This window comes from Callithrix jacchus, chromosome 11 (assembly GCF_049354715.1).
Source record: "Callithrix jacchus isolate 240 chromosome 11, calJac240_pri, whole genome shotgun sequence".
Taxonomy (NCBI): Eukaryota; Metazoa; Chordata; class Mammalia; order Primates; family Cebidae; genus Callithrix; species Callithrix jacchus.
The window spans coordinates 97,027,111-97,040,590 of NC_133512.1; the positions used below are offsets into that span (position 1 = coordinate 97,027,111).

Here is a 13,480-nt window from a genome sequence, read left to right on the forward strand (position 1 = left end):
TAAATGTTTTCACCACAAAGAAATGGTAAATATCATTTGATAAGTGTGTTAATTACCCTGATATGATTATACATTATATACATGTATCAAAATATATCCCATAAATATATGCAATTATTGGTCAATTAAAAATGAAACTTTAAAAAGCAATTGATTACAAAAATTTTTGTGTCCAGAAGGTATTCAGGGTAAAACATAAATCATCAAGAAAAAAAAATTTTTAAGCCAGTGTGAGCCAAAGGGGCAAGACCACTGGGGTTGGAGCACCCCGAGCCCACAGTGGGCAGTGGTGGGTCAGGGCTGAGCCTGGGCACTTGGTTTCACATTTTCTTCCTCCCTTTTTTTCCTTTTGATCCACCCGTACCCCAAACAAAAGTCAGTGCCTGAGTAGACAGAGACAATTCTCCTTTCTCACTCTCTAGTGGAGACCCCATGTTACCACAGCAAAGGAGAGATGTCACCCAAGGTAGAGGTCATCCAGGGAGATTGAGGGTCAGCATCAAGGGCAGGCATAGGGAATTTCTGTGGCTGCCTGTGGGTTACACCCTGTTTTCCAGACATATCTGTCTTCGGGAGCCCCCCGAGGGGTGCCTCACACAGCGGGGGCAATCTCTGTCACTACTGTGAACTCCTCCCTTGGTTTGGGAGTGGGAAGGTGCAGGGCTAAGGGATGACATTGGGAAGGGCAGGAAATATTATCTGGCATCCCCAAGCCTTCCCGGGGGATCAGAGCCCAAATGGCTGGAGGCTGATTTGGTGAAGCAGAGAAGCTTGAGGTCCCAGGTTCCAGGTCTGGCTCTGCAACAAGTTCTCCGTGTGATCTTGGGAAATTCACTGCCCTTTAATGCTGAGATGGTGGAATGGACCGCATGGTCCGGGTGGTCCTTTTCCACCGGAGGTCATACAGCCCTGGGGCGAGGTTCAGGGTCAGAGGGCTCAGCCCTCACTTGTTCTCCTGCCCCTCCCTAATTCCCCCACCCAGCCTGACAGCTGGGCCTGTCAGGGCTATTTATGGCTTGGCCTGATGTTGTGTTCCCCTGTGCCTCCCACACTGGGCCCCACGAAGCTTGGGCCCAGCACCCACCAGCCACATTGCCAGGAGTCCCGCTGCTTTGGCTCTCACAGAACAAGCCATGCCCTGGGGAAAGAACTCCTCTCTCCACTGGGGACACCATCTGGGGTGCCTCCCCTCTGCCTCTGCCTGCCGGGTCTGGGAGCCCCACTCCCGCCCAGCCTGGGAGACCCATCAACCATCACCACTGCTCTGCCGAGACATGGCCCTGCAGAATGCCATCTACACCGGAGACCTGGCAAGACTGCAGGAGCTGTTCCCCCCGCACAGCACAGCCGACCTGCTGCTGGAGAGCCAGGGCGCAGAGCCTCGCTGGAGCAGCCACCAGAGGGGTGAGGGGCAGCTGGGGGTGCTGAGAATGAGGGGGCTGGGCTGACTGCCTCTGCCACAGAGGTCCTAAGGGCTTGAGGAAAAGGAGAAGCCCCCGGCTGTTTCTCCCCAACCTCAAAACTTGCCCAATAGCCTAAACCTTGGCCCAGGAACACAGTCATGTGGAGCCCAGAATAACTCCTGCTGGCTGCGTGGCCAGGTCAGGCTTGAAGCGAGGGACACAGGGGCTGTCTGCCTCTGTCTGTCGGTATTTCCCTCCTGCTCTCCCTCTCTCTACCTTTGGCATCTACCTCTCCTCCCTACTCCCCTCTCCCTGCCCGCATGCTCATGAGTTGGTCTCCAGAAGAGTGCAAGGGGCAGGGAGAGCCCCCCGATGACAGACACCCCCTCTGTGCCAGGCTGGTGGAGAAGCCCAGCAGAGGGTCTGAGGAGCACCCCAAGTCTGGCCCGGGACCCATCGTCACCCGCACGGCCTCAGGACCTGCCCTTGCCTTCTGGCAGGCAGTGCTGGCTGGGGATGTGGGCTGTGTCTCCCATATCCTTGCAGACTCCAGTACTGGCCTGGCTCCTGATTCCATCTTTGATACCAGCGACCCAGAGCGATGGAGGGATTTCCGCTTCAACATCCGTGCTCTGAGTACGGGCCAGGGCACTGGGGGGTCTCAGTGGGAGAGAAGGGAGGCTGCAGATGGAGCTCTGGGCTCCCTCTTCCTGCCTCTGGCCACCTCACCCCATTGGCTGGCAGGTCTTTGCCTTCCCTGGGGATCTAAGGCCCATGCCTCCCGCCCCCCAGGACTCTGGTCTCTGACGTATGAAGAGGAGCTGACCACCCCACTGCATGTGGCAGCCAGCCGTGGCCACACCGAAGTCCTGCGGCTGCTGCTGAGGCGGCGGGCAAGGCCAGACAGTGCCCCTGGGGGCCGCACTGCCCTGCACGAGGCCTGTGCTGCAGGCCACAGTGCCTGTGTCCATGTGCTGCTGGTGGCGGGAGCTGACCCCAACATCGCTGACCAGGATGGGAAACACCCCCTGCATCTCTGCCGGGGGCCTGGCACCCTTGAGTGAGTGACCCCCTCACCGCAACCCCCAGTTCCACTCTGAGGGGAGGCAACGAGGCCTTCTCAGGGAGGATGGGGGAAAATGTCGGGGATCTGGGGTAGAGCAGTCCAGGCTTGGGGTTCAGGTCAGGGTGCAATTACTTCCCAAGCCATCCACTCATTAACCCCATGAACTTTGTAGTGGCCTGGACTTTGGGCAGTGTTCTGGTCTCCCAAGGGTGGAGGGAGGCTGCGGCCAGGGTGCAGTTGCATGGCCTGCTGGGAAATTGCCTGGCTTCATTACGGGAGGTGGTGGTGCTTGACGTTTCTTTTAAACGCTTTCTGAGCTTATTCTATGTTCCAGGCACTGTACTAAGTACAACAGCAACTAAGTCATGGCCCTGCCTTCAGGGAGCTTACTGTCCATTGATCCAGACAGGGAGTAGAGGATGGTGGCCCAGTGAGGACCTGCTGGGGTTCCTCTGGGCTGGGTCTGGTTCTCCAGGACAGGTCTAGAATCTCCATATTGATAGAGCACTCTCAGATCATGGGCTAAAGGGACTCTCACTAACTAAACTCCCAAGAAATGAATGAATACACCCAAATGTGCCAATGTATCATTTATTGTAGGGAATAGTCACATAAATAATTGCAACCCATGTGGAAGGGACCTGGAAGGATGGGATCCCAATTACAATGGTGTGAACTAACTCCCCCTACTATAGACACCCTCTCTCTATTGACTGCACACCTGTGGGTCTTTCCTCTTGCCTCTGAAAGGTGCCAAATGATTGACCTTGGGGTTCTCCTTTCATGGACCCCCTCCTTCTTGTTAACCTCATCAGCCTCTAGAGGATTCTATAGACATAATTATACTATGGTTGCAGATGTGTTCTTTACTAGTGTGTCCCATTGGAAACCTCATCTGAGCCACATATGCAATTTAGAATGTTCTAGCAGCCCTATCAAAAAATGACAAATGACTGGGCACAGTGGCTCACGCCTGTAATCCCAGCATATTGGGAGGCTGAGCCAGGTGGATCACCTGAGGTCAGGAGTTCATGACCAGCCTGGCCAACGTGGTAAAACCCCCGTCTCCACTAAAAATACAAAAATTAGCCAGGTGTGGTGGCAGGCGCCTGTAATCCCAGCTACTCGGGAGGCTAAGGCAGGAGAATCTCTTGAACCTGGGAGGCTGAGATTGTGCCACTGCACTCCAGCCTGGGCGAAAAAGGGAAACTCTGTCTCAAAACAAACAAATAAAAACAAAAACCCCACAAAAGTTACTCGGGCATGGTGGCGCATGCCTGTAATCTTAGCTACTCAGGAGGTTGAGGCGGGAGGATCACTTGAGCCTGTGGGATTGCAGTGAGTGGAGACTGCACCACTGTACTCTAGCCTGGATGACAGAGAGAGACCCTATCTCAAAAAAAAAAAAAAAAAAAAAAAATAGAGAGAATGAGTGAGATAGGATCCCTCTCTCAGTCACCCAGTCTTGAGGGGCAGTGGAGCAATCATAGCTCACTGTAGCTTCAAATTCCTGGGCTCAAGCAATCCTCTCACTTCAGCCTACAGAGTAGCTGAGACTTCTACAGGCCCACACCATCATGCCCAGCTAATTTTTTGTGGAGACAGGTCTCACTTTGTTGCCCAGGCAAGTCTTAAACTTCTGGGCTAAAGTAGATTCTCCACTGCATCTACCTGGCTCTGTTTCTGAAGGGAAAAAAAGGCATGCATAGAACACAGCACATCTCAGGATTAGCCACATTTCAAGAACTCGATAGCCACAGGTGGCTGGTAGCTACCACTGGATAGTGAGGCTCCACATCATCCCACCAGCCTCCCTGAGATCACACCCAGTGAGAATTCTTCCTTCCTTTTTGAGTAAACAAATGTATTTTGAAATTATTATGGAGACTCTGAAACATATAGAAAGGCAGACAGGATAATAAAGTGAGCCCCCAAATCCATCACTGTCTATACCACCTGCTCCCCCTGCCGAATATCCTCGTTTTGAGCTCTTACGATGACAGGTTTCCGGGCCTTGTTTCACGTGCTGCTCACAACCACCTCCGAAGGTCTGGGTGTTATTAATTATCCCCATTCTGCACAAGAGGGAACTGGATCTCAGAGAGGCCAAGTTCCCTTAGTCCTGAAGTGAAGCACACACATTGCTGTGACTCCCTGTGCTTCTTACTGTCTTGGAGCAAATCCACTTGGCCAATTTTGGTCTTTTTTTTTTTTTTTTTTTTTTTTGAGTCGAAGTCTCACTCTGTCGCCCAGGCTGGAGGAGTGTAGTGACATGATCTTGGCTCACTGAAGCCTCTGCCTCCCAGGTTCAAGCTATTCTCCTGCCTCAGCCTCCCAAGTGGCTGGGATTACAGGCATCCACCACTATACCAGGCTAATTTTTTGTATTTTTAGTAGAGATGGGGTTTCACCATGTTGGCCAGGCTGGTCTCAAACTCCTGACCTCAGGTGATCTGCCTGCCTCGGCCTCCCAAAGTGCTGGGATTACAGGCATAAGCCACCTCGCCCGGCCAATCAATCTTGTTCTTTGTCCCACTGCCCCATCCCCATGTGTGCCCACAGCTGGGCCCCAAGCCACCTTCCTCCTCCAGTCCCAGAATGCAGAGCCCCCAGCAGTCCTGCTGCCCTGGACCCAAACAGCAACCCTCCCACTACTAGCCGTGTCAACTTGCATGAGATCCTCAAACCTCAGTTTCTTCCTCTATGACATGAGAGTCGTAAGAGAGCCTCCCAAGGGAAGGTAGTGAGGATGAAATTGGCAAATACATGTAAAGCCCTTGGCAGGCACTTGTTCTAATTGCTCATATGATAACTGTTGGTGACTTTTATTTGCACTGACGATTTAGTGGATTATCCCAACAAGAAGTATTTGGATTTTAAAGAAGGACACCATTGGCTGGGTGCAGTGGCTCATGCCTGAAATTCCAGTACTTTTGGAGGCCGAGGAGGGTGGGTCGCTTGAGGTCAGGAGTTCAAAACCAGCCTGGCCAACATGGTGAAAACCCATCTCTATTAAATACACAAAAAATTAGCCATCATGGTGGCAGGTGCCTGTAATCCCAGCTACTCAGGAGGCTGAGGCAGGAGAATCGCTTGAATCCGGGAGGCGGAGGTTGCAGTGAGCCGAGATCATGACACTGCACTTCAGCCTGGGTGATAGAATAAGACTCAGTCTCAAAAAAAAAAAAAACAAAATGGCACTGTTGATCTTGCAGAATGGTGCCAGGATGACCAGTGATGGGCAGGATGGAGGGTGGGTAGGGGGAGACAGAAGCAAGAGCCATCCAACTGTTCCTGCCGGGGGTCTGTGCCAGCTTTCCTCTCACTACCATCTCCCCGCAATAGGTGTGCAGAGCTGCTCCTCAGGTTTGGAGCGAGAGTGGATGGTCGGTCCGAGGAGGAAGAGGAGACCCCTTTGCATGTGGCTGCCCGGCTTGGCCATGTGGAGCTGGCAGACCTGCTTCTAAGACGGGGGGCATGTCCTGATGCCCGTGATGCCCAAGGCTGGACTCCACTGCTGGCTGCCTGTGATGCCCGCTGCCAGTCCACTGCTGATGCAGAGGCCACCACCGCCCGCTGCCTGCAGATGTGCAGCCTGCTGCTTTCAGCTGGAGCAGATGCCGATGCTGCCGACCAGGACAGGCAGCGACCCCTGCACCTGGCCTGTCGCCGTGGCCATGCAGCTGTCGTGGAGCTGCTTCTGTCCTGTGGCGTCAGCGCCAATGCCATGGACTATGGGGGACACACGCCCCTGCACTGTGCTCTGCAGGGCCCAGCTGCAGCCCTGGCCCAGAGCCCTGAGCAAGCGGTTCGGGCTCTGCTCAACCACGGCGCAGTCCGCTTTTGGCCAGGGGCCCTCCCCAAGGTATGGGGGACTACAGGCAGCAGGAGGGCCACCAATGGTGAGGGGACAGGGAGACCTAGGCCTGTGCTCCAGCTTGCTTTGGAATGTGGCCTGGAACACCTGTGCACATAGTTCCTTCTGTCTTTCATTCAGCATGTAAGCAAAGCCCAAATAGGGGTAAAGGTGAAGACAGATCAGTGGGAAATGTGTGTGTGTGCATGTGTGTGTGCATGTGTGTACATGTGTTCATGCACATATGTGTATGTGTGTACATGTATTTATGCACATATGTGCATATATATACTGTGCATGGGTGAGGAAGGTGGACTGAGAGCAGTGGGGCCAGATAATAAAGGATCCAAAAAGAAGGAAGGGGTCAGGGCTCATGTGGGTGGCAGGCATTGCTTAGGGGTCTCCATCAGCACAGCAAACCAGTGAAAATAGCATTTGAGGAAGCTCCCACTTAGCAGTGGGATCAGTTCAGTGACAGATGCAGGAGAGACTCTCCAAGGGAAGAGGGTAAACCTGTTTCAGGAGGCTCACGGTCCCCTGAACATCAGCAAATGGACACGGTCCCACTTTCTGAGAATCTAGCAGGACCCACAGGTGCCACTCTCCTGGCACCTGTGAAAATGCCTTTCACTGTCAATTTCAATTTATGTCCTACTTTATCTTAATTTTCCCTAAGTGGGTTTGACTTGAAGACCTGTGCTACTGATGCCCTGGGAGGGGCCTTGCCCCATGCTGTGTCGTGTCTGGAGGGGGTAGATAATGTCACGGAGGGCCTGGGATGGGGACATCCGTTCTCAGAGGAGATGGGTCAGACTGAAACCACCCTCTGAGTAAGCAGGTCCCCTCTGGCCCCATCCAGGGTCTTGTCCCACCCAGCCTTGCCTGTCCTGCAGGGGCCACCCCTGCTATCCCAGCCTCTCCCCTTTGCTCACAAACCTGGAAGCATCTGTCTGGATTCCTAAGCAAGACCAAATAATTAAACAGCCTGAGAGTTCGGCAGATTGGTCTCCCCTTTGGGAAAATACGAGAAAATCAACAATTAACACTAATTAATCTCCTATTAACACTAGATAATTAGGAGACAAGCAATTCCCTGTAATCTGACGGCAGCTCTGACAGCTAATGATTTTCCCCGGCAGGCAGGCAGGGGCGGGAGGAGGGCCCAGCACAGCGAAAGGATTTCCTGGGACCCCACAGCCCTGCTCCACCCCTCAGCCTGTCTCTGGGACCAAAGGGGCTGGCAGAGCAAAGTACCCCATTTGTCCCTTTCCATGATCTGCAGCCCTGCCAGCCTTGGCTGAGGGGTTTCTGTCCTCCCTGAACAGAAGCCTCCACTGCCCATCTGTGATGAGATGCCAGCCCCCACTGGTTCTCTAGGAGCCACCACTTTGGACTTTGTACTCAGGGGACCTGGATCCTGGATGTGACTTTGATGCTTTTTCTTGTGGCTGTAGGCAACTCACTGCATGTGATACAGCCTCTCCCAAACAGGGTGGAAAGCTGTAGGAGAGGACTGGGGAACAGTCGGAGCAAGCACAGCCCTGACTACACACCAGGCACTGCTATAAGCTGTATTTCCTGTTACAGGAGTTCCTCAGTCCTCCCAGTAACCTCTGAGGTCAGTGGTGACCAGTTGTGCAGGCTCTGGAGCCAGACACACTCCCTGTGTGACTTTCGGCAAGTTGCTGAATCTCCCTAGGCCTCAATTTCCTCATCTGTAACATAGGGATATGACATGATGCTTTCTTCATAGGATTCGTGTGAGAAGAGTTAATACACATCAAGCCTGGTGTTTAACACTTGGTAGCTAGTGTTGTTCTCGTTATGTAATGGATGAGAAAGCACTTGGTAAGCTGATTGGCATCATCCCAATGAGGGTATCACTGGACGTGGGAGAGTGCAAAGCAGGTTGGTGTAGCTGCATGGGCTTCCTGGAGGCAGGACTGGGATGGGCAGTTTGGAGGGAGGGAGGAGAAAGAGGCAGGCATTCCAGGAAGGGTGGGCTGCTTGAGCCCAGTGCAGAGCTGGGGATCAACATGGGCCCAAGGGGCAGCTGGAGAGGAGAGTCAGAGGGAACCAGCCTGCTTTTCCCTAGCTCCGAGGAGGAGTGAGGAAAAGAGGCTTCCTGGGACAGGCTGGTGAGCACTGCTCAGATGCAGGGCTAGAAGCAGAGGGCCTGGATGTGTAAAATGCTTTCTCCAGGGACCCCTGGAAGGCCAGGCCTTCTGCTCCCACTGATCATCAATACTGTCATCTGATGAGCAGAAGGGTCTCCTTTCTTTGCAGGCAGAAGCTGCCAAGCCCCCACTGTCAGATGCAATTTATGTCTGGGCACATGTGTGTTGTGTTGAGATACTGCTTGAAAGATGGTACTTAGCTGTTTTCAGATCTTACAAAGGTTCTGTGACCACAGCCTCTAGATATGCAGCGAGAGTGGAGTGCAGCGGAGGAGGCATGAATCTGCTTCAGGTACCGAGTTCAGGCATGAGCAGGCGTCATGGTGCCAGTGTCTGTCAGGCCACCTTTCTAACTGTCCACAGGCTGCTCCACCACATGGCTTGCCTGCTCGCCACATCAGGGTTTCACTCTGTCACCCAGGCTGGAGTGCAGTGGTGCAGTTTCAGCTCACTGCAACTTTTGCCTCCCAGGTTCAAGCAATTCTCCTGCCTCAGCCTCCTGAGTAGCGGGGACTACAGGTACACACCACTACCACCCAGCTAATTTTTGTATTTTTAGTAGAGATGGTGTTTCATCTTGTTGGCCAGGCTGGTTTCAAACTCTTGACGTCAAGTGATCCGCCCGCCTCAGCCTCCCAAAGCGCTGGGATTACAGACACGAGCTCCTGCTCCTGGCCCCTGCTTATCTTTCACTGCAGCAGCAGATCTGAGAGTGATGACTTCTGTGTTTTTTATGTTTCCTTCTGAAATAGAAGCTCTTGGATGACGAAGACTATTTTCCCCACTAGCCCTTGACACATAGTAGGCCTTCAATAAATATTGCTGAATGAAGCAATGAAAGCATAAATCTGGCTCGAACTAGATCCCATCCCTGCTCCTACCACATCCTCTCCTGCGGCTGCGGGCAGTCCAACAGCCACTGGCTGCCTTGTCCCTTCTCCCTGAGTGCACACCTGGCTCCGGGGTTCCCTTGCCTCAAGAACCCAGTCCTCCCTCTGTGAGCCCCTCCTTGACCACCCAGAGCCACCCCACTCCCTGGCCCCTTCTTGTGGCCATCTCTACCCTCACTTGACATTGGATGGATTCTGTGGTCTTTTTATCTGCTCAGGAGCTCCAGCCACAGGTTGGGGAGGCCCAGCCAGCAGAAAACCCAGCCCAGGACCTTGTAGAGGCAGAGATGAGAGTAGGATGGGGCTGTGGTTAAGGACAAGGGGCTGCACTGCCAGGCCTGGACCATGGAAACCACAACTTGGGCAAGTTAATTAACTTCTCTGTGTCTCAGTTTCCCTTGGCTGTAAAGAAGGAAACTGGATAATAACACAGGGATATTAACTGTCCACTCCGGCCAGGCGCGGTGGCTCATGCCTGTAATCTCAGCACTTTGGGAGGCTGAGGTGGGTAGATCATGAGGGCAGGAGATCAAGACCATCCTGGTTAACACAGTGAAACCCTGTCACTACTAAAAATACAAAAGATTAGTCGGGTGTGATGGCGCACCTGTAGTCCCAGCTACTCAGGAGGCTGAGGCAGGAGAATCACTTGAACACAGGAGGCAGAGGCTGCAGTGAGCTGAGATCATGCCACTGTACTCCAGCCTGGGCAACAGAGCGAGACTTGGTCTCAAAATAAATAAATTAATTAAAAGTATAGCAGTCCATCCCTTGGAGGGAGGACAGTGAAGAGTTCATACATGTAAAGTGCTAGGAAAAGTATCTGGCCTGAGTTACGCAATAGAAAGGTCAGCTACCGTACTGGCTTCCTGGATCAAACGAAACACCACAGACTCGGTATCTTAAAGCAAAAGAAGTGAAATCCCTTATAGCAATGGAGGCTGGAAGTTTGAAATACAGGGGTTGGCAATGCTGGCTCCTTCTGGAGCCTCTGAGGGAGAATCTGTTCCATGGCGCTGTTTTTTTTTTTTTTTCTTGCACTCCAGGCTGGAGTGCAATGGCGCAATCTCGGCTCACCGCAACCTCCACCTCCTGGGTTCAAGCAATTCTCCTGCCTCAGCCTCCCAAGTCGCTGGGACTACAGGTGCGCACCACCATGCCCAGCTAATTTTTGTATTTTTAGTAGAGACTTTAGTTTCACTTTGTTGACCAAGATGGTCTTGATCTCTTGACCTCATGATCCACCCGCCTCGGCCTCCCAAAGTGCTGGGATTATAGGCGTGAGCCACCGCGCCCGGCCTTCCATGGCGCTCTTGTAGCTTCCAGTGGTTCCGCACAATCCTCAGTGTCCTTTGGCTTGTACACAGGTCACTCCACTGTCTGCCTTTGTTGTCACATGGCCTTCTAGTCTCTGTAGGTGTCTGTGCCTCTGTATAAGAACACCAGTCATATTGAATGAGGCCCACCCTAATGACCTCATTTTAACATGATTACATTTGTAAAGGCCCTATTTCCAAATAAGGTCCCATTCATAGGTACAGGGGGTGAGGTTTTCAATATATCTTTTGGGGAACAAAGTTCAACCCACAGCAACTATTCTGTAGCTCTCTGGTCACTCTGTGTGGACTGACTGGATACTCTACATGTCTCTGCCTCCTGCAGGTCCTGGAGCGCTGGAGCACGTGCCCTCGGGCCATCGAGGTCCTGATGAACACCTACAGCACCGTGCAGCTTCCGGAGGAGGCTGTGGGCCTGGTGTCTCCTGAAACTCTGCAGGTCAGATTCCAGGACCCTGAACATACAGCTTCCAGCCTGGCCCCTAAACCGCAGCCCGCCCCCCCACAGAAAGTACCCAAAGACAAACTTACGTCCCAGAAAGAGAACTTTTGGAGTGAACCCCCAAACATTCATTGTTTTTTAAGAGGTTCTGGTAGATGTCCCACCCCTCACCAGCCTACCCTGTAAGGAGGAGCCAGTGCCATCTGTCCAAGGCTGCCCATCGCTGAGCCCTTGTTCTGTCCCCAGAAACATCAGCGTTTCTACTCCTCCCTCTTTGACTTGGTGAGGCAGCCCAGGTCGCTGCAGCATCTGAGCCGCTGTGCGCTCCGCTCCCACCTGGAAGGCAGCCTGCCCCATGCACTGCTCCGCCTCCCCCTGCCACCATGCCTGCTCCGCTACCTGCAGCTGGATTTTGAGGACGTGCTCTACTAGGTGAGCCCTGGGATCTATGAGTGGTCACAGCTGCTTGGGGGGGTCCAGAGATGGGTGGGAGGAAAGAGAAGCACTGGGGAGGGCCCTGGCCAGAACCGGCACCAGAAGCCTCTGAATCCGAACCTCTCCTTCCAGATGTCCACAGCCTTTTGAGAGGGCCTGAAAGCAGATGCCCCAGCCTGCAGAGGGCGCTCCTCTGCACCAACTCAGGCCAGGTAGCCCTGGCAGCAGGAGGCCCAGCTCCACAGGCTGGAGGATTCTCCATGCACAGAGGTGGACCCACCACGACAGCCAGGTGATGCCTGATGAAGACACACTCCTGTCGGGGCTCTCCCAGGCCCCCTTCTAGCCTGTGCAAACCCTGTATGTGCATTAAAATTCTCCAGGTCTGTGTTTAGTGCTGTCTCCAACAGACCTTACTCTGAACCGGCTCCTTTGCAGGGGAGTCAGTATGGGCAGTCTGACAGGCGCTCCCTGACTGCCCCATGGTGCCAGCTGCATCATCTTCCCCTTTGGCATCAGCCAGCTGTTAAGGCGTCCCAGGCTTGCCAGCTTCGTGAAATGACAGAATGGCCAGCAGGTGACAGCGCGTTAGGAAAGGCCTAAAGGAGGTGCGGGGTGCACATGGAGGCAGCGCAGTTAGGCAGGAAGGCACAGGAAGCCTTGGGGTAGGGAGGTGAGGAGGCAGGAGAGCCACCCAGAAGGAGGGGCACGTGGGATGGCCCATCGCGGAGGGTAGCCATGGCTCAGGTGACAGCGAAAGGCCCAGGTTCAGAAAAACACAATCAGTTCTGCCTATTGCCTGACACGGTAGGTCAGGGAGCATCAAAGCACGCCGGGTTCCGGCCTCTTTTATCTACTCCTTCCTTAAATTTAGATCTGTGGCCGCAAAAGAGCTGTGCTGAAAGTTACATGATCCAGTTAACTGCCATTAATTCGTGGAATGTAAGTCTCTTCCCTCTCTGGGCTCACGTTTCTGCATCTGTAAAAAGGAAGGTGGAGTCCCTGAGGGGTTATTGCAGTATCAGGATTTTCAGAACCTTGCCGGAGGCCCCAGCAGCCAGGAGCTGCCTGCAACGGCAGGCGGAGGGCAGGTGGTCGGGACAGAGCAGCCAATCAAGTCCACGGTGGTCCTTGAGGTCAAGGGTCGCTGTCCAGAATTCCCCCAGGCGCCAAAGTGCGCCTGCGCAGGAGCTCGCGACTTTTCCCGCCAACCGGCGCAAGCAACGCGATGAAGGGGATGAAGGGCGGGGCCGGGAGGGTGCGAAGTGCAGTGGGCGGGGCCTGGAGGGTGCGAAGTGCAGTGGGCGGGGCCGGGAGGGCGAGAAACCTGGTTTGGCGTCGAGAAGGTGGTTGAGGAGAAGCGGAGAAGAAATGAGATGGCCCGGATTCCCACCCTGGCCTCACCGACCTTGGGCTGACCGGCCTGTCCGGCTTCAGGTGCTGGGGCGCGGCTTGGGGACACGGGTGCGGGTGGGCAAGCGGTGGAGGCCCCTCGCTGTGGAAACCCCAGGCGGGCCCGGATCCCACCGGCCCCACCTCGCGAGTGAAGGTCGAGGGCAGGAAGCAGCTGCCCCGAGTCCAGGCGCGTTCGCGGGAAGCTGGTGCCCGAGGCCCACTCCTGTGAAGGGCCTGCGGGGCGCCCCACGGAGACCGCGGTTCGGGTGGGGGTCTGGGGGACGTCCTAGTCCTCGATGGTTTGTTCCACAGCCGTTTCGGGGGGCCTGCTGCGTTCAGACAACGCCGCGCGGGGGGCAAGGCCGGCCCTCCAGGCCCCCCAGGGGTCCGCTTGCGCTGGGGAGCCAGAGCCGCGGCGCGGAGGAGGAAGCAGCAGCTGCTGCCGATCTCGGGGAGAGACGTACGGGGCCCGGGTTTGG

At 54.4% G+C, this 13,480-nt stretch overlaps 1 protein-coding gene across 3 annotated transcripts; it reads left to right on the forward strand.

Moving 5' to 3' along the window:
* The first annotated feature begins 1,011 nt into the window (after positions 1–1,011).
* On the forward strand, positions 1,012–12,000 carry ASB10 (ankyrin repeat and SOCS box containing 10). 3 transcript variants are annotated; one of them, XM_035254364.2, is made up of 7 exons: positions 1,012–1,404; positions 1,801–2,039; positions 2,196–2,463; positions 5,815–6,334; positions 11,055–11,168; positions 11,418–11,603; positions 11,739–12,000. In XM_035254364.2, exons 1-6 carry the CDS (start codon positions 1,025–1,027, stop codon positions 11,601–11,603), a joined length of 1,707 nt encoding a protein of 568 aa, XP_035110255.1. In that variant the 5' UTR covers positions 1,012–1,024; the 3' UTR covers positions 11,739–12,000. The 3 variants fall into 3 exon arrangements, with proteins under 3 accessions (XP_035110255.1, XP_035110256.1, XP_017830996.2); XM_035254365.3 differs by lacking the exon at positions 1,801–2,039 and having other exon boundaries at positions 1,040–1,404; XM_017975507.4 differs by lacking the exon at positions 1,012–1,404 and having other exon boundaries at positions 1,605–2,039.
* The last annotated feature ends 1,480 nt before the right edge of the window (positions 12,001–13,480 follow it).